The sequence below is a fragment of the Polyodon spathula genome, chromosome 1 (assembly GCF_017654505.1).
Source record: "Polyodon spathula isolate WHYD16114869_AA chromosome 1, ASM1765450v1, whole genome shotgun sequence".
Lineage (NCBI taxonomy): Eukaryota > Metazoa > Chordata > Actinopteri > Acipenseriformes > Polyodontidae > Polyodon > Polyodon spathula.
In genome coordinates, this window is record NC_054534.1 from 3,050,379 (window position 1) to 3,070,050 (window position 19,672).

Sequence of the window (19,672 nt, forward strand, 5' to 3'; positions counted from 1 at the left end):
AGTGGACAGAGGTACTTTGGCACCGTGGCTAGAGCTTGGGTTATTTTTCAGCGGTACCATGCAAACACCCCAGGGTATAGTACGTGAAATACTGGACTCCTTGTCCTTTTCATAATGGATTTGACTCTGTACTTTTGTTTTATATCACTTTCATCCCAAATGACCTTCTGTACAGTTCTCTTTAGTTATCTCTTTACAGTTTAACTCTATTGAGACTGACACGCAACATAAAATGTCTTCATACAGATCATTTGTACGGTTTTTAATACTTAAGGAGAGACCAAAAAAATGGAATAAATGATGAGGAACTTGAAGAGCTGACTTGTAACAAAGACCATGTCCCTGTCTCCCTGCGCAGTGTATTAAAAGGGGCAGGCTGGCTTGCACTCGGGTGAACTTGCGCATTATTCTGTCTGATACACAATGTAATGAGATCGCCATGGAAACCCCAGCAAAACAGCTTTGTTCCTTTTATGTTTTTTGATAAGACGTCTGAACAGATTCCTTTATAAAAATAAATAAATAAAACACACACCCATCACCACCACACTTTTTTCTCCAGTAAACAAATACAAGAGAAGCCCAGCACACTGCCAAACTATATCAAGCAAAACAACAACCCATGCGGAAATGAGTGGAATGTACATAGTCAATAAAATAAAACGTCTTTTGTCCATAGCCTTAAAAAAATAAAAAATAAACACAAGGTCTAACTCCAAAAAAAAAAAACAAACAGGTATGTTTTCACAGCAATTACAAAAAAATACTAATGGTAGCCATTGAGCCTTAAATGGTAAGCAATAGCAAATAATGGTAGCAAATGGTATTCTTACTGGTAGAAAAATACACTTCATTGGTGCTGTTTTTACACATCATTAAGTCTCAGTAATATTCGAATGGTGTAAATAGTAACTGTACACAATGAATGCTAACAAGCGATTAGAAAACTCTAACAATAACCAGGAGTTATTTGTTGTATGCAATGCTTTGACTACATGTTATAGCTTTGAGCAAATACGAACTTTTAAGAGGTCAACAGTATATTTGTTGCCTGGGACGATCAATTAGTAACAAAGAGTCCAGCAGTCCTTAAAGGCTCCAGCGCCCCAGCCACTCTGCCTATTAAAGCACGCACTCAATGTTTTACTATATATATATATATATATATATATATATATATATATATATATATATATATATATATACTATACTATACACACACACACACACACACACACACACACAGTGGCTTGCAAAAGTATTCAGACCCCTGACCAACTCTCTCATATTACTGAATTACAAATGGTACACTGAAATTTCATTCTATTTGATATTTTATTTTTAAACACTGAAACTCAGAATCAATTATTGTAAGGTGACACTGGTTTGAAAGCACTAGAATGAAAAACACCCTGTTCATTTTACAAGATTAAAGCCAAACCACTAGAATGTAACGTATATCAAATCCTCTCCAACTGTTTGTTTCTATTTTGCAACGTTAACAGAATTAAACGACCAGAGTAAACACTTTAAACTGTAAACCATGTTATCATAGTCCTAGTCATCAGGATTCAAATATTAGTCGTGGGGCTTTGTGGGGGACAAACAAGGAAATGGGGAAAAAGGTCGACCTCCATTTAATTGTCGCCATAGCAACAGGTCCCTTCCCGGACACCAGCAATAGCAGGCCCTTATCAACAACACAAAGAGCTACAAGATGTAACAAAGCCAAACAGTTTGGTTAACAAGGCGGTGACTAATGTCTTATTCAAACAGCACAGGACAATGGATTCACTAGCAGCACCGCTGGATTACACAGCAGATCTCATCCACATGAATACAGCCATTACAAATCCCTCTGAAATTAACTCAGCCACCTCTGCCCTGATGAAACATTCTGAAGTTTCACTCTTTGAAGGACACCTTTCCTTCCAAGCACGTTTGCCTACTTACTGAAGATTCTTGTTTCTTGAAAGAATCACAAACACAATGACTGTAATTGTGACACACGGGTTATTTAGAGCCGACAGCAGCACTCAATTAAATCCAAATTACATTCTCACTGAAAGTATAAAAATCAAGAAATTATAAACTTGTATTCCAATGGAGAAGTAACCTCATTTTTAAAATCCAATTCTACCCTTTATTGACTTCAGATGAAATAGTTTCTGAACCACGTTATATATGTAAAATATAGAATCTCTCTTTCTCTCTCTCTCTCTCTCTCATTTTGTGTGAACAGGGAGAGGGTTAATTCCTCTGTGCTGAAAAAGAAAACATGTTTGTATGCATGTTTGGTTAATTTAATTGTTTTGTTTAATTGTTTTATTAGTAATTATCCCCTGCACCTGGCTATTATTGTAAATTAGCACCAGGTGCAGGGTATTTAAAGGAAGCAGCCAGTCTGTTCAGGGCTGCTGCTGTGTGGAGAGCCCGCTTGAGTGTGTACACAAGCGTAGTGAGAAAAAGGTACTGTGTGAACCTTTTATTTTGTTTGTATTTATTTTGTGTTTATTAAAAATAGTGCAACCGTGCTACGAAAAATCAAGTCTCTGTGTCCTGGGTCTGGTTTTAAAGGGGCGACGAACCACGGAGAGGGCAGTTCAGTTTATATATATATATATATATATATATATATATATATATATATATATATATATATATATATATATATATATATATATATATATATATATATATATATATATATATATATATATATATACACACACACACACACACACACACACACACACACACACACACACACACACACACAGAGTGTACAAAACATTAGGAATACCTTCCTAATATTGAGCTGCACCCCCCTTTTCACCTCAGAACAGCCTCAATTCGTCAGGGCATGGTCTCTACAAGGTGTCGAAAGCGTTCCACAAGGATGCTGGCTCATGTTGACTCCAATGCTTCCCATAGCTGTGTCAAGTTGTAGTGGATCTCTACTCCGAATAGCTCGTACCATCTCATCCCACAGATGCTCAATTGGATTGAGATCTGGTGACTGGGCAGGCGACTGCAGTAAACTGAATTCACTGTCATGTTCATGGAACCATTCCTGGACAATCCTAGCCTTGTGGCATGGGGCATTATCCTGCTGAAAAAATCCATTAGCAGATGGATACACTGTTGCCATGAAGGGATGCACATGACTGGCAATGATGTTCAGATATCCTGTGGCATTCAAACGTTGCTCCACTTTTATCAAGGGGCCCAATGTGTGCCATGAAAACACACCCCACATCATCACACCACCACCACCAGCCTGCAATGTTGACATGGGGCATGACGGATGCATTTACTCATGTGGTTTTCTCCATATCCTAGTCCTCCCATCAGCGTGAAACAGCAGGAATCGGGATTCATCAGACCAGGCAATGTTTTTCCAATCCTCCAGTATCCAGTGTTTTTGTTCCTTAGCCCACTGCAACCGCAGTTTGCTGCGTTTTGCTGAAAGAAGTGGACCTCTGTTAGGTCGTTGGCTGCCACACCCAACTTGTGTCAAGGTACGATGAGTTGTGCCTTCTTTTATGGGTCTTTTGGCACCAATGTTGTACTGGACTTCAGCTGACTAACTGTAGCCCATCTGTTGCTCTGCACAACTCTTGTCAGCCACCTTTGGCCTCTTTCACCAATGAGCCATTTTCAACCACTGGCCTGCCGTTGACTGGATGTCCTTTGGGTGGTGGACCATCCTTGATACACACAGGAAACTGCTGAGCATGAAAAACCCAGCAGCGTTGCATTTCTTGACACACGCAAACCGGCGCGCCTGGCACCTACTACCATACCCTGTTCAAAGGCACTTAAATCTTTTGCCTTGCCCATTTACCCTCTGAATGGCACACATACACAATCCATGTCTCAATTGTGTCAAGGCTTAAAAATCCTTCTTTAACCTGTCTCCCCTTCATCTACACTGATTGAAGTGGATTTAACAGGTTACATCAATAAGGGATCACAGCTTTCACCTGGATTCACCTTGTCAGTCTATTTCATGGAAAGCACAGGTGTTCCTAATGTTTTGTACACTCAGTGTATACACACACACACACACACACACTCGATACATCTCGGGTGTCGAGGTCCAACATAAAACCGCTATATATCAAGGGCCCCGATATAGCGAGAGACACATAGAAAAACAAATAGGTAAGTAGCAAATACTGTACAACCACTCCCTCGTTTTATCAGGGACGTCAGGGTCCAGTATAAATCCTCTATGCACCCTGCTTTTAATCACTATTCATATAAAAAGTAGCACACTAATTTAATTCGTACAGCACAGGGTAACTGCTTCTCATCAACTTGAGTCTTCCTCTCCTTTCCTATTTTCCCATTTTCCCTTTTCCACTCCCAACAAGCTAGGGAGCCGACGTCACTGCTTTGTGGCTTTTGCTAGTGCATTGCTGCTGTCACATGTGAACACCTTGCTGGCTAAAACAAAAACTGCTTCAGCGAGTAGATATTTAATTTGCTTTGTGTTATTGTGCGATGTGTGCGTATATGATAACAGTACGATATTAACGCTTTGTTTTTAATTGTTTTGTATATTGTTGTATGGGATGTGCAATATGAAAGCAAACGAACAGTAATTCTAAGTGCCTATGTATACTGCAGCTAAGGCATACCCAGTTAGACAGTAAAAATGGGGAGCCAACTCCAGGACCGCGATATATGCAAATCTGCAGTATAGCGAGGGGCTATATAATGAGGGGTAGGTGTATAGATAATTTTTTTCTGCATTAATTGCTAATATTGTGATGCCATTTTGCTACAGTAATGAACATGTTAATGATTTATTAGAAAATGGAACAAAAGGGACCCAACTAAATGCAAATCTAGTCATAGTGTTCATAAAAACACAGTTGCCTTTCAATTCGACAATGACCACCAACAACACTTTTGGGATATGCCTGCCACAAGTCAGGTATTCACTGAGCATTTTATATCCGAGCTGCCGATAGGCCCCTCCGGGGAGTTATGTCCTCTGTCCCACCTTCCGAGGGAACAAAATAGTCACTCCACGGAACTCCCTGCCTCTTCTGCATCGAACCCGCGAAGGTGACCGATGCGACCTCGCAGGTTGTTGGTCATTTTCTCCTCAGGGAACCAGAGTTACACCCATAACCTAAAGTACGCTGGGTAGCCCAGCTAGCCGCAGTACATGTGTCAGATAGCGAGGCTCCTCTAAAGAGGCCCCCTGATGTAGCCACTCCTCTGGTAGAGTGCGGGGATAGGCTGGCATTAGTATATGAAGTCGAAACTGTGTCCACATTCCAGTGAAACAGCCACTGCTTTGACAGGGCTTGACCCAGGGTCCTTACACCATAAATGACGAAGAGCTGGTCAGACTGACGCAGAGCTCTCGTCCTGTCAACATAACATCTCAATGTCTGAACTGGGCATAGGGAGTTAAGTCTTTGATCCTCCTCTGAAGAAAATGGAGGGGGTTGGAAAGCCTCTAGCTCCACTGACTGATTTAAGTGGAAAGCCGTAACCACCTTAGGGAGGAATGCAGGGTTTATAGGGCAAGAGATAGGGTCATGACCCTGGGTCAAACACCAGTCTTGAAAATATCTCCATTTGTAGGAGACCTTCTGGAGGAGGCCCTAGCATTTTGCAGCGTACTTACAACCACAAATGAAAGCCCTAAAGCGGACAGACTGGCGGTTCAGGGGTCAGACCCATAATTGGCGTTTGCAAGGTTCTGGATGCCAGAGAGTGCCTCTCGCCTGACTGAGGAGATCCAGGCTTAGCGGAATCTCCCAGGAGTGGCCTTGCAGTAGCTGGCAGAGTTGAAAACCAGATTCTGTTGGGCCATCTGGGGGCCAACAGGAGTACTGCTGCCTTCTCTCTCCGGAATTTCTTTAGTAAGGCCAGGAGCAAAGGTATTGGTGGGAATGTGTACAAGAGCATCCTGGGCCACTCATGGGCTATGGCGTCGATGTCTAGTGAACCACTAAAGCCAAGGAGGGAGGACCATAGGGGCCAGCGAGTCATTTCCTCTGTGGCAAAAAGATCGACTCTGGCTTTGCTAAAGGGCTCCCAAATGCACTCCACTACCTGACTACCTGATGGTGGAGCCACCATTCTGACAGGTGAGGACCTCCCAATTCACTACTCCAGGAAGATGAACAGCCCGGAGAGATAGCAGGTTCTTTTTCGCCTACATCACTAGGTTGGAAGGCTATGTAATGTAACCCCAGGAACTGAAGTCCTCTCTGGCAGTTGACATATGCCACTACCGACATGTTTCCCTTGGAGAGCCAGGAGAAAATGCTGGAGAGTGAGGTGAACTGTTTGCAGTTCCAACACATTTATATACTCCTGTGCCTGCCCAAACTACTCCCAAACCAAAGTTGGACAGGTCTGTGGTTACCAACTGACTGCTGTTGGTCGCCCCCATCCTTACCTCCACCACCTCCACCAGCGTAGGGCTTCCCAACATGCGCAAGACAAGGTCAGCCGACGGTAGGCTCACATTGCAAGGGAGTCCAGCCAAAGCCCCAAGTAAACCTTACTTTGCACAGGTACTAATTGGCTCTTGGCATCATTGAAGGTAAGGCCCGGCCTCAACAGATGCTCTGTCACGATCGCCATGTGGGCCACTGCTCCTTTCTGTGACTGGGAACAAATCAACCAGTCATCTAGGTAGTTCAACACCCTGATCCCTTGCAGCCACAAGGGGACCAGCATGGCATCCACATACTTTGAAAACGTGCAGGGGGCTATGAGGCCAAATGACAGCACGGAAAACTCGAAGACAGTTCCCTGAAAGGCGAAGCAGTGATAGTTCCTGTGTGTGGGACAAATAGGTACGTTAAAATACGCGTCCTTGAAGTCCACGTTGGTAAAACAGTCATCCGGCTGAACAGACTGCAGAATATGACAGTATGACCATCTGGAACCTCCTCTCCCTCAAGAACCCATTGAGATGTCTCAGGTCCAGGATGGGGCGAAGGTCGCCATCCTCCTTTGGCACCAGAAAATACCTAGAGTAGAACCCCTCCTCTTGGGAGGTAGGTATTACGAGGCGGATAGCTCATTTGAGAAGTAATGCAACTACTTCCTGTTTGAGCGTCAAGAGCTAGAGAGGGTTGCTCACGAATGTAACAGTGATCCCTCGAAAGGGAGGACCCGCGTGGAATTTAAGCATGTAACCGGGGTGTACTATGGCGAGCACCCAAGTGTCCGAGGTGCAATTGCACCACTATTGCAGCTGGTGTTGTGTAAAAGGGTGGGTCTGAGTCCGCAAGCCTTGGGAGCCCTGTTTGGGTTGCCGAGGCTGTAGCGGAGCCTGCTATGGAGGCTACCTGGGGCGGCAGCGAATTGCCTCCAGGAGCGCTGTTGCATTGGGGTCCCACATCTGGCGCTCCCACATCTTTGCAGGTAGACTCGGCTGTTTGCTGCCACGGAAGCCTGAAGGTGATGCCTCAGGTCACCCATGAGGGACAGTGGAGATCGGGAACGTCAGAATCACTCTGCTATAAAACGCTCAGTGAATACCTGATATGTGGCAGGCATATCCCAAAAGTAATGTTGGTGGTCATCATCGAATTGAAAGGGAACTGTTTTTGCTCCTAATAACATTTTCAACAAGTCCAAAAAGGAACTGCATGTTCTGCACTCCCTGAAACAGGCTTTTTTTTTTTTTTTTTGGGGGGGGGGGGGGGGGGGGACTATTTAAATTAATCCACTTACCTGTCGGACACGATTTCCAACAAAAAGTTGTGCATTACTGTCACGCCAGCTTTATCTAGTATTCCTTTATTTGTATTAGATACAAATGTGTTCTTGGGAACTGCTTACCTTATGGGGTGTGTTGGCCCACGGTTCATCCCAGGTCATACAAGTGGTTGCCAAGAGAACGCCTCTGGACACACTAACCTCTTAAGCACAATCAAACCTGATGCTACAGTAATCTCCCCAATGGGATCAAACTGCTGCACTGTCCCCTGGGATCTAACATGAAAGCAGTGTCTTTCATTTGCTGTGAAGAGCTGCCTTCTGACTTTCACTGAGATCCAGCACAAGTCCTGGACTTCACAACTAGCCTCAATAAAGGTATTACAGTGCATGGTGCTGAAATGATCAAGAGCCAGGGGTTTGATGTTAAATTAATTGTTCCTTCCTTACAGCTGCATGAGCAGCTCCTAATAACCCTACAGACTCAGGTGTGATTTATTCATGCTATTCATGACAAGTGCAATCAGGAGCCGATTTACCAGGGGTCTGGTTGTTCAAACTCCTGGCAACTGGTCATTTCCATAATACACCTGAACAAGGGGCTTCTAACCCTGTGGTAGATGAAGGGGTTTTTGTTTGTTTTTAACGTTTCCCAAAATAAACAAGCAGATTTGTAACTCATCCATGGAAGAATTAGATGAGGTAATCATAGAAGAATGTTCACATGTCCCTCCAGAAATATTGAAATTAGTTGGAGACTCATCACCACAATGCACGTTTACAGCTTCTTTTAAATCTCACAGGAATCAATCATAAAAAAAGAGAATGCTGCTATTAAAAGCTAAATCAAACAAATAAGTCAAAGTTTAAAAATAGATACTGTCGAGTGGTACATTGTTGCAGTTTAGTGGTGTACCAGTTAGAGTTTAAGTCCTTTTTCTTAGACCAGGTAGCTCAGAAAAACCTAAAAGCTGACAGAACACAGTCCCTTTCTCAGGAACAGTGGCTTGAAACCTGGTTCCAGGAGACCTAGTTTGAGGCAACTTTGTTGTATCAACCCCAAAGTCTCCCCAAAGTGACCTTAAACCTTGTATTGAAACCAAGTTCTAAGCCACAAAGAGACCAGTCTGGCTAATAAGGTGTAACATGTCAGAAACATTGCAGATGATAACATGTGTTAAGGATGCGCAGAGGTTGCATTAACACAAAATTCTGGGTCCTAGACGCAAAAGAAATCCACTGGACAAAAAAATATTATGTCTTGCGTTCACTGGATGAACTGAATGGAAAGGGATGCAGGTAATCCATTACACTGCAGTAATGACCGCAAAATCCTTGCTTGTTTTTAAAAATAAAGAAATAACTGTTCTGCAATGTAACAGCATTCATTAAGGTACACTCCAATCCTGTAGGTGGCAGCAATAAGCCTCATATTTGGCTTTGCCAGCAACATTAAGGATATTTACTTTTAGGCCCTGTCCACACTACATAACTGATCTTGAGAACTATACTCAAAAACGTTTTAATTAATCCCGCTCAAAGTATCCACGCTGAAGTACCGTTTCATTGTTGGTCGGGCATAATGCGCACACACACTATTACTATTAGAATAGCTTAGTTAGCAACTGGACCTCTGTAAACTCAGTTAGAAAGACAGAGGGAACTGAATCTATGAAGCATAGAAGAAGGAAGGGATAGGGCAGAAAAGACAAGCCAAGAGCTGCTGAACACAGCAGTGATGTTTGTGTCACCTCAGGAGCCCTGACTGGTTCACTTTCACTTTTCATTATGGGTATTACAGTAACAAACACTTCTCACAAGTCTTGGCTGAAAACAACAGGTGAGATACAAGGAAACAATTCACAGAGAAGATCCACCTACAGTACTTCCTTGTGTGTCCTTCTCAGGTATGCACTTTGGTTGTGTGTGTGACTTGCCAGGTATCTTTGCAAAATGTTCCTTTCAGGATCCTGTAAAACTAATATAATTCTAACATGCTATACAAGGCTTTCATACTGTTCCAGAGGATTCACGAAAGCAGATGCTGATATGAGAAAGACAGTTTCCAATCCAATCAGGTGAGAAGACTTCCATAACTTTGAGTAACAAATGGGCCTGCAAAAAAGGAGCTGTGTAACTAATGTCCCGCACTTCTGAAAGTGGTCAGAATGAAAATTGCTGAACACTGACCTCATTTAACACAGCCAAGTATGCTATCACATACTCTTCAGATTGTTCAATTAGACCTTAATAAATGAGATCAAAACCCTGCTTTTGTTCTGCCTGCCTCAGACAAAAACAAAAAAAACAAAAAACACTTTTTTTTGAGCTTAACAGAATTACCACTCTTGGCCCAAACAGCAAATTCTGCAATTAAGATTCTAATTAGCATTTGCAGCAAGACAGAACCGCTTCATTCTTTACTGCATTCCTGCAGTGGACAAGGCAATGACCACACAGGCACCGAAAAGCATGAGGGGAGCCGGCAGGCAGGAGGTAGCTGTGCTCAGACAATGCAGGAGTCACAAGAGCCTCGAGCAGCGGGCTCATGGCCCGGTCATTCACTGGGATGCTTTTAGTCCCATGGCTACTGGCGAAGGAAAAGATAAAGTCAGTCCATTCGCTAGACACAAATAAAAGCCTTTCCTTTCTCAGGGAAACTTCAGGATCCGTCACTCAAAATGACTGGCATTGTCAATCTTCTGTTCACCAGAAAGGTAGCCACTTGGGTCTCCAGTAACTGCTCTGAAAGGGAGATAACCCAGGCTTTAAAAAAATTAATTCTCTTACCCTATAGCACTTTCACCAGCCTCTGTTGTGCATCTTTATAAAACAATGATGATCGGGATATACACAGTGCAAATGTTCTCCAGAGAAGCCATATAAACAACTCACTGAATCATTTAGACAATAAAATACTGCACTCTAAGCTTCTTTAATTAAATAAAATATCTATCATGTTTACACTTTGATAAATGCAGCTTCGCAGGCATCAACCAGGTATAATAAAAAAAAGGAGCCGTCTTAGAACCAGATTCATGGCTTAACACTGAAAGGCTTCTCGTCAATATGATTGTCAAATCCAAGATTCATGGCTCAACAAGACTGCTTTTAAAAAATTAAACATAGTATATTGGGGGGGGTTGTTTTTTGGCATCTGGACAAACCCACAACAACACTTGACTAAAAACACTATGAAATAAATGCTAAACATACAACACCTAGTAAAAAAGTGGGGGAGGGATAAATCACAGTGAAACTCAGGAATTGTTCAGAAAACAAAAACACGCTTCACAACAGAGGAAAACAAAAATGCAGCAGCATATAAGGGGCAAGGAAGGGACTTCCCCGTTTCCTCTTAAAAGCAAGAAAGAAGGATATTATTGAATTGTGACAGACTACATACTGCGGTGAGCTGAAAATCACATTTCTACCGACAGCTATCGGTATTGCACCCCGTTATGAAACGGGAAAGCACTCAGGAGATGGAACTCCTTGTCAGAATGAAAACAATCTGGGGTGAGGGGGGTCTGACTATATCAAAGCTTCTGCGAGTAACATGCCCCCCCTCTCTCCCGCACGAACCAACCAAGAGCTTCCCTTGCATGCTTTAACCCCCGAAGACACTGCCGAGGCAAAATGACCCAGTAAGTGAAACGGTAAGACTACCTGAAAGTAAGTAATACAGAGACCTTTCGATAAAGCTACTATGGTACCAGACATTGTTTAAAATGTTTACTACAACACAGGCTTTGTGCACAAGAGATCTAGCTGCCGAATGGAAGCGCATGATGGCTAATATATGGATTTTTTAAATGTTATAAGCTCAAACCCCTAAAACACTCAGAGACCAACACAATGTCAACAGTGCCGAAATTGCCAGCCAGACAGTTTACATGGAGGGTCCCAGAAACAAAAATGTAAACCTGTTTTCCATCACTCATTCGCACATGTTTTTCATTGGTCAGCGATATACACTGAGCAAAGACATAATTAAGAATCAAAGAATTTAAAATGTACACAGTGAAGCTGCATTTCGAATGTTAAATGGCAATGGATTCCACAGTTCAAGAGCTCCGTCGAGTTCATAATGTCTAGCTCATTAAAACAGTACGTAGCGGGGTTCTGAAATAGGGTCATACGTCCCTATGTGTTGCTACAACTGTTAAATAGGGTACCTGTAACTTTTCTTTTCATTGTTAACACTCTAACACCTTGCTGCACATAACTGTAAAGTCTGTTTCAAAGCGGTTTTCAAAATCCCCGCTCTGGTGCACTGGGGTTTGTGACCCGTCCTGTAAATCACTGGCTTTTCTGTTCCGTACCACATCCTGGATCATTATTGCTGTGTGACATGTTTGACAATGTGGGCAGTAATCCTTACACTATCAGTGCACTAGAGCGACCATTTAGAAAAGAGCTTTGAAACCAACTTTAAAGTTATAAAGTGTAAAAAGTTGTCAGGATGTTAACAATGAAAAGAAATGACAGGTGTGTTATCTAAACTGCCGTAGCAACACGTGAGGACATACAACGCTTGACAGAACCCTGCTTCTTACTGTTCAGCTTCACTCGCTCACATGGCATGCAGGTCTATTCGGACCATCGCCGTTTCTACTTTGTAAAACAGAGAAGCAAAATGCAACCGCCTCGAAACAATGGCAACAAACCCCTCTAACTCCCCATAAAAGACAAATAATAAAATCTGTCATTTTTATTTTCTTAAAGTTCACAGCTATCCCTTCCCTTTAAGATGCAACCTCTTCTTTCCAAAGGGGATTTAAAGACATCAGCCGGCAGTTTGGTTACAGAAAGCAAGCACTGCCATGCGAATCAAATGACTATCTGAAATACATTTGAATAGATGTAAATTGCTATTGTATTCTCATCAGGGCCAGTCGCTGCAGACTGACTGCACTTTGTGGTTTACCTGTGGGACAGACAGTAATCCACTAAGCAAACCATAGCCAGCGAAGCAGAAATCACACAGTAATTACACAAAAACAGTGGAGAAGTCACTGTGGGAAATTCCTACCTCCGTTACTACTGAACTCACTGATTCAAACTCCTTGATTAAAAAAAAGAAAGGAGAGAGAGAGAGAGAGAGAGAGAGAGAGAGAGAGAGAGAGAGAGAGAGAGAGAGAGAATACCCAAACCCTTAAACCTTGGATCTATTAAAGCACAGCACTTTAGAATCGCCCACTGTTTTAAAAGAGGAAATGTTATTTTATTACCAATGGCCAAAAGTGAATGGTCTGAACAGCCCACACTGCGGGTTTCTGTGATTACATTACTGCATGTCTGGTTCTTGTCAGAGGACTCGCTCTGTTATGACCCTCTCTGATAACCCGTGTTTATTTTCTGCAAACATTGTCAATTCTGTCTAGATAGATGGACATGTTGGTCAATCTGCCACTGCGCTGAGGGGCGCTTGCACAGGCACCTACTATCATGCCACTTAAGCCCCTTAAAATCCTTTGACTTTCCTATGAACGTTGCGCAATAGTTACACAAAACACACACAGCTATATAGGTCTAGCAGCAATCCACGTGACCACATAAATGTACCTACAATACAAGACTTGGGGATTCTCTTATTTAACTTGCATGCTTCAATATTATGCCTAGTAGTTTAGTAACAGACAGTGGTAAGCAGTTTTAAAATCAACATGCCAGTGTGGAGATGGTGCGATGCAGCAATGACACAATCCAAAAAACAGCAGCAACAAGACAGAGCAGAGAATTTCGGAGCCGACCATAACAATTACTTAAAACACAGATCTCGCTAGAGCAGCAGCTGGTGGGTGTTCACTCCTTTTCCAGAGAGGTATCTGGAGCAGCAGTGCTTAAGCCGTTACCTGTACAGTAACACATCTGGACTCCAGACTGCTTTAACCCATCTACTGTTCAGCAGGTGAACTTACTGAGAACTAGTCTGCCAGAGCTTATTCTTGAATTGCATCCATTAATAAGTATTTATAAACACTGAAAGGTCAGGCTATGCTAGCGGAGCAAGGTGGCAGTTGCTGTGTATTGAGAGTCCTGTACAGACCACAGACAGAGCTTTGCATAATGCAGCACTTCTTACCGGCTGTTGTTTTTTGAAGTGTTATTTTCTATTTTTAATATGAACTTGGGGGTTAGATGCAATGTGGCTCATGGCATTGGGGAATTGTGTTCCATTTCAATCAATGTGGGAGCAACTGCTGTATTAAACAAAGCTGCTGTAGCCTCCGACAACCCCCTTTAGTAATCATAGATCGAGCAGTGCTGAGCACTGAATACCTGACGTGTCATTAACTATGGGCTTTAGTGATGCAGAGTAGGCATTATCCAAAGAGCCCTCACCCCCAGTGGAAAAATAAACAGCTACAGTTGCCAGCAAGATATAGCTGATTATGTGTGATAACCTAAAATAATCAGCTCCACTTGGTACACAAGCAGCACCAGGTTTTCCTTCAGGGAACACATCCAGCTACTGATCAGACTCCAATGTGGTTTACAGCAGCAGTCATTTAAACAACATTTCCATCTGCTACTGGGTTTGACCTGAAAGGGATGTGAAATCAGACTTGTTCATTCCCAGCCATTTCATTTGGGACTCGGCCCCATTCAGGACTGCAGGCAGAACTCGATCTCTCCAACTCACGCTGAAGGACGCGTCAGACAGGTTTTAAATCTTGGACAGCATAGAAAAAAAAATGTAGGCCAAACATAAAGGCTGTAAATATATTACTGTCAGGAAAATATTCCTGGTGAATTAAATTTACAAATAGCAATTAAATAACATGATATATACATATAGACCGATGGAAATGTGGTATTAGTATAGGCCAAGGTCTGAATGTGGAAAACTGCTCTCACTGGAAAACCAGGGATGCTTAAAAATGCAGTGTGAAAGAAGCATTCATTATTCATTCAAACACTAATATCCTACCTAGGTGTCCTTAAGCTGCATTTCAAAAGGGTATCAGCAACTAATCAGACCAGATGATTGGAACATACACAGGCTGGTCAACCCCTGAGCAGTCCCTGAAAATGTTTCATAAGAACATAAGACAATGTACGAACGAGAGGAGGCCATTCGGACCGCATAAGCTCATCCGGTTCCTGGTAGCTGATCAATCTCAGAACTTGACAAGTCGGTTCTTAAAGGATCCCAGTGATTCTGTCTCAGCAACGACTAGGTAGTCCATGCCATACCCTCTCCACTCTATGCTGTGTGAACAAGCATCTCCTTCCCTCTGACCTATGTCTCCACTTCATTTCCAGCTGTGTCCTCTGGTCCTGGTTTCTGTGCTGTGTCTTTTCAGATTTTAACTTCAATCATGTCCCCCCTGATTTTTCTTTGCTCCAGGCTTCACACCACCAAATCATTGGATCCTCCCCTCAGCCTGAGACACAAGCTAAGCAATTGCTTGCTACAGATGAAAATGATTTGCTAGCACATCCTCTCCATAGACCTGATCACACTGGGTTTTTCCTAAAAAGTGCCAACTACCACTCAGAGTTTCCATGGCTTTTCTACATGCTACTGAAATAGTATGACCTATATTTCCACTTCGCTCATGTCAGCATTCACTGTGCACTAACATGGTGACATCTCTCCTGGCCTGGGTGACTGTATAAAGACACCAAACAATAATAATAATAATAATAATAATAATAATAATAATAATAATAATAGAAAATGCCCATCTCTGGGACTAGAAAAATACAAGGACTGACAATAAAATACAAATAAAAATGTAAAACATGTAAAAGCAGGCACTAGTCCTGCACCCAGTTGTGGGTTTCAGAACGTCCCTTGGGTGTTGGGTGCAACTGAATGGTTTTGGCTGCTGGAGCAGAAGACCCCATCACATCCAAAACCCAAGAGGGGGGAGGCCAAACGTCCTACGCCCAAAGGGGAGGAACCTGAATGTCCAGCACCCAGAAGGGGGGAGCCCGAACATCCAGAACGGAAGAGCCGGTGTGTCCACAGCCCAAGAGAAGGGAGTCGGAGAGTCCACAGCCAAGGTGAAGCCCACAGGTCCAGAGCCCAAGTCTCCACCAGCAGAGGAAGACTGCCTGCTGCTCCTGCCTTCGCCACAAGAGGGAGACTGCCTGCCTCCACTGCCAGGGGGAGAAGTGGAGCTCCCGTTGCCGCCTGCTTGGCCAGGGGCTCCCCTACTGCCGTCGCCTCCTGAGGGTCCGCTTTTGCCGTCGCCTTCCCAAGGGACCTCTGCTGCCCTGCATCAACTGGGAATGCCGGAGCCGATCCGACCGGGGATGCTGCCACGCCCGCAGCTCTGCTCTGGGATACCACACCCGCTCCCCCCAGGGGCACCTGCTCTGCCTCAACCGGGGATGCGTGCACTTTACCACCCGTGGAATTGTTGCCACCAGCAGCACTTTCGCTGCAGGAGATACTGTGGCCGGCAGAAGGGCTTCCTCTGACGGCCGATGACCCACCCCCCGTCACTCATCTGGTACACACGACACCTATAAGGGGGGGGGGGGAGATGTGTAGCAGGGCAGCAGGAGAGAGCCCTGCACACTATAAAAGGAGGCAGGGCAAAGCCCTGGTGTAAAGTATACATTTGCCCTATTATTAAAGTGATTTATTTGGTATTATTATTATTATGATTTATGTATAAATATGACTGCGAAAAGCCGTGTGTTGGTTGGTGCCGTTAATTTAAATTATTGTTTGAGTGTTTGTAATTATTTGTTAAGGTCACATATATAAAAGCCTGCAGCTCTCTGTGTTCCTCTGTTCGGAGAGGGTGTTTGACAGGAGGGAACGAGAGACACAAAAACAAAACTGAAAGTACAAACTGGATTAACATACCCTGTACAGGATCAGTGAAGACAACTGCCCAGCCTGACCTAGGTATTTTGTTTTGTGATCGAGACTTTGTTTTGCTTACCTTTTTTATTTCGCTCTGTGAGCAGTGTTTTCATTTTGTTAAACCTTTTTATTTATTTTTGTTTGAATAAAAATTGGGCCACAGTGCGCTTTGCACCCGAGTTCCCGTCTGTGTGTTGCAGTTCCTGCTTCTGGCCTGATGCCACCACTCAGCCACCCCTGTCACAGGTGCATTACTCTGCAGGTTTCATTCGACTTAATGAAGCAAAATGAATTCATTCTATAGGCTGATGCAAAACTATTGGCCATAGCTGCGTTGTGGAAAGAGACACATACAGACGCTCAGAAAGTCCAGAGGAAGTTACATATCTAGCAGGGATAAATCCTATAGTGTTCTGAAAAGGTGCAACAGTATTCACCAAGGGTATTTTCTATTGCATATCCATCACTGCAAAATGAAAGCTCTCCATTTAGAGCAAATATTTTACAAGCAAAAACCTTTAGGATACGTAAAAACTGTAATACATTTTTTAATTTTAATGAACTAGCTGTATATTACCTGTTAATACATGATAAGTCAGACAACGTTGATTATATTGGCTGCATAATTTGAGGTGTTTGTGTAGCTCTAGCATGAGGAAGTGCTATTGTACTCATTTGAAATGTGAGATCACAAAAGCACTTGGCAGGTGATATTCTGGTACTGAAAACAAATACTGCTTTTGTTTGTTTGTTTGTTTTTAGCAATAGCACCTTTGGTTCCATTTTAAATAGAGTATGCATCTTTACTCAAAAGCAACTTTCCACAAAGTCTAAAAAACACTGAAAAGGGTATGGTCCCTCTATACAAGAGTGACCTTGTAAGGAGACAGGAGTACAGAGCACAGTTTACAAGATTTAAAGAAAGCAATGCAATGGTATGAGAAGCTCGTTTCTATTGAAATATCATATAATTGATGCTATGCATACTAGGTAGTGGCAGTTAATTGTGAAGCTGGCGTCTGTTTCCTTCTCGACCGCTTACAATGGGGACGGTTAGAACTTTATAATGGGATAAGACATGTGAGTGACAGATCGGCTTAACTGGTTGACGGGTGTGTTTCACAATATCGCAAATGAACTAATTCGTTATACAGTATTACTAAATACAAATTGTATGCATCGGCGCAGTGTTTACCATTAAGTTTAGACTTTGCTAGTACCTGATCTATGGAAATGCATTCAACATGAGCGAAAATGAATTAACATTTCGGTTTTTACTCCAGATTTACAAAACCCAAAACTGAATAAACATTCCGGATTTTACTCCAGATTTACAAAACCCAAGTAAAAGAAGCTTGTTTACAACTCGTTGCACGCTTTATTAAAGCAAATAATTTGACAGTGTTGTGTGTGTTTATTTAGAAAAAAGATATACCATAATAAGTTTAATATTCAGCTTTGACGTCCAAGTCATGACGGAACATTTAAATAATATACGTTACTGGCTCTTTGGTCAATTTAAAAATAATCATTTGTGTGCAAATCAAACGCGTCTAAACGCCTTTATTGTGCTGGTACTGTAGAATACACACTACAACAAATGGGTTGTTCTTGTGCAGCTCTGCGAATGAAGAGTACCGTACCGTGGGCTAATAATACAAGCCATCCATTTAGTGCCTGTCACGTGATACTGTACACTACTTGCATTTATTAATCATATTATTATTATTATTATTATTATTTATTATTATTATTATTATTATTATTATTAATAATAAATCATTTCCTGAGATTACACATTTTGTAATCTTTACCATCATGATATAAATTGCAAAAAAGCACTTAACAGGTAAATTCGTTTAACAGAATAGTTTCAACTTCACACGCAGCCTTCTAAAACAATTACACTGTCAAATTAGGGGGGGCGAAACTGTCCAACAGAGCACACACATCGGCTGCCTGGACTTGACAGAGCAAACCAAACTAGCAGCAGGCAAACGGTTTGTTTTTGTTAATTTGTTCTGTTTGTTTCCAGTTTAAAAAAACGCTACTTTTGCATTCGAACAAAAGCTTAAGACCTCGAAGGTTAGAACAGTGCTCTTAAAACACACACACAGTGTAATCGCAATGGATAACAAATCTCGACACAAAAAGTTAAGACCAAAGCGGATTGGCGAGTTGTCGAATATCAGAAAACGCATGCAATGAGTTTAAAGCGGCTAAAGATAATGATGGTTTAAAAAAAAAAAAAAAAGCATGGATCTAAACAACCAGTTTATAAAACGAGAACACTTACCCCTCACACAAAGTAGAGACATAGCCGCTAGCGCACGTCGTATAAATCCTGTTGCAGTTTTGAGTTAATATGGGATCAAACAGAATACATTCCCTCCGTGTGAAGCACTACAAACTGTTCTCCAATTGTCGTTGTTTTGCTTTTCTCAGCTGAAAAGCGGCGCTGTCACTGCCAAGAAATAACCGGTAGACGAAGTTAGGAGAGTGAGGCTTGAGAGCGCCTGCTCCCAGCCTCGCAACGCCATGATGGATTATTATAGGAGCTCACCTAGACACATCCACACAGGGCGGGGCCGGCACAGGCTTGACGGGCAGGGCGTGCAGCCAGCCAGAGGGGCGGCCTCCGGAGACCATGAGACAATGGGAGGAGAGAGGGGCGGGGTCCAGGGTAACAGGTTGAAGGACTAGTAACAGGTGGTGACGTCAAAGAGATAGCGGAGGCAGGTGGAATTCGAGGTGAGGAAACATTCTGGTAATTAGAACGTGATAATAATAGGACAGGTGTATTAATACTACTGTAATAATAGGACAGGTGTATTAATACTACTGTAATAATAGGACAGGTGTATAATACTACTGTAATAATAGGACAGGTGTATTAATACTACTGTAATAATAGGACAGGTGTATAATACTACTGTAATAATAGGACAGGTGTATTAATACTACTGTAATAATAGGACAGGTGTATTAATACTACTGTAATAATAGGACAGGTGTATTAATACTACTGTAATAATAGGACAGGTGTATTAATACTACTGTAATAATAGGACAGGTGTATTAATACTACTGTAATAATAGGACAGGTGTATTAATACTACTGTTCTATATAACTAA

The 19,672-nt window shown here is 42.5% G+C and overlaps 1 protein-coding gene across 7 annotated transcripts in view; it reads right to left on the reverse strand.

Annotated features, from left to right (window-relative positions):
- Positions 1 to 19,076, reverse strand: part of LOC121309409 (protein unc-13 homolog B-like) — a 211,819-nt gene extending 192,743 nt beyond the window's left edge. For all 7 annotated transcript variants that reach the window (XM_041243405.1, XM_041243469.1, XM_041243235.1 and 4 more), the window contains exon 1: positions 18,834 to 19,076. In XM_041243405.1, the coding sequence (XP_041099339.1) occupies positions 18,834 to 18,855 (22 nt within the window). In that variant the 5' untranslated portion in view covers positions 18,856 to 19,076. The remainder of the gene's footprint in view (positions 1 to 18,833) is intronic.
- Positions 19,077 to 19,672: the final 596 nt, after the last annotated feature.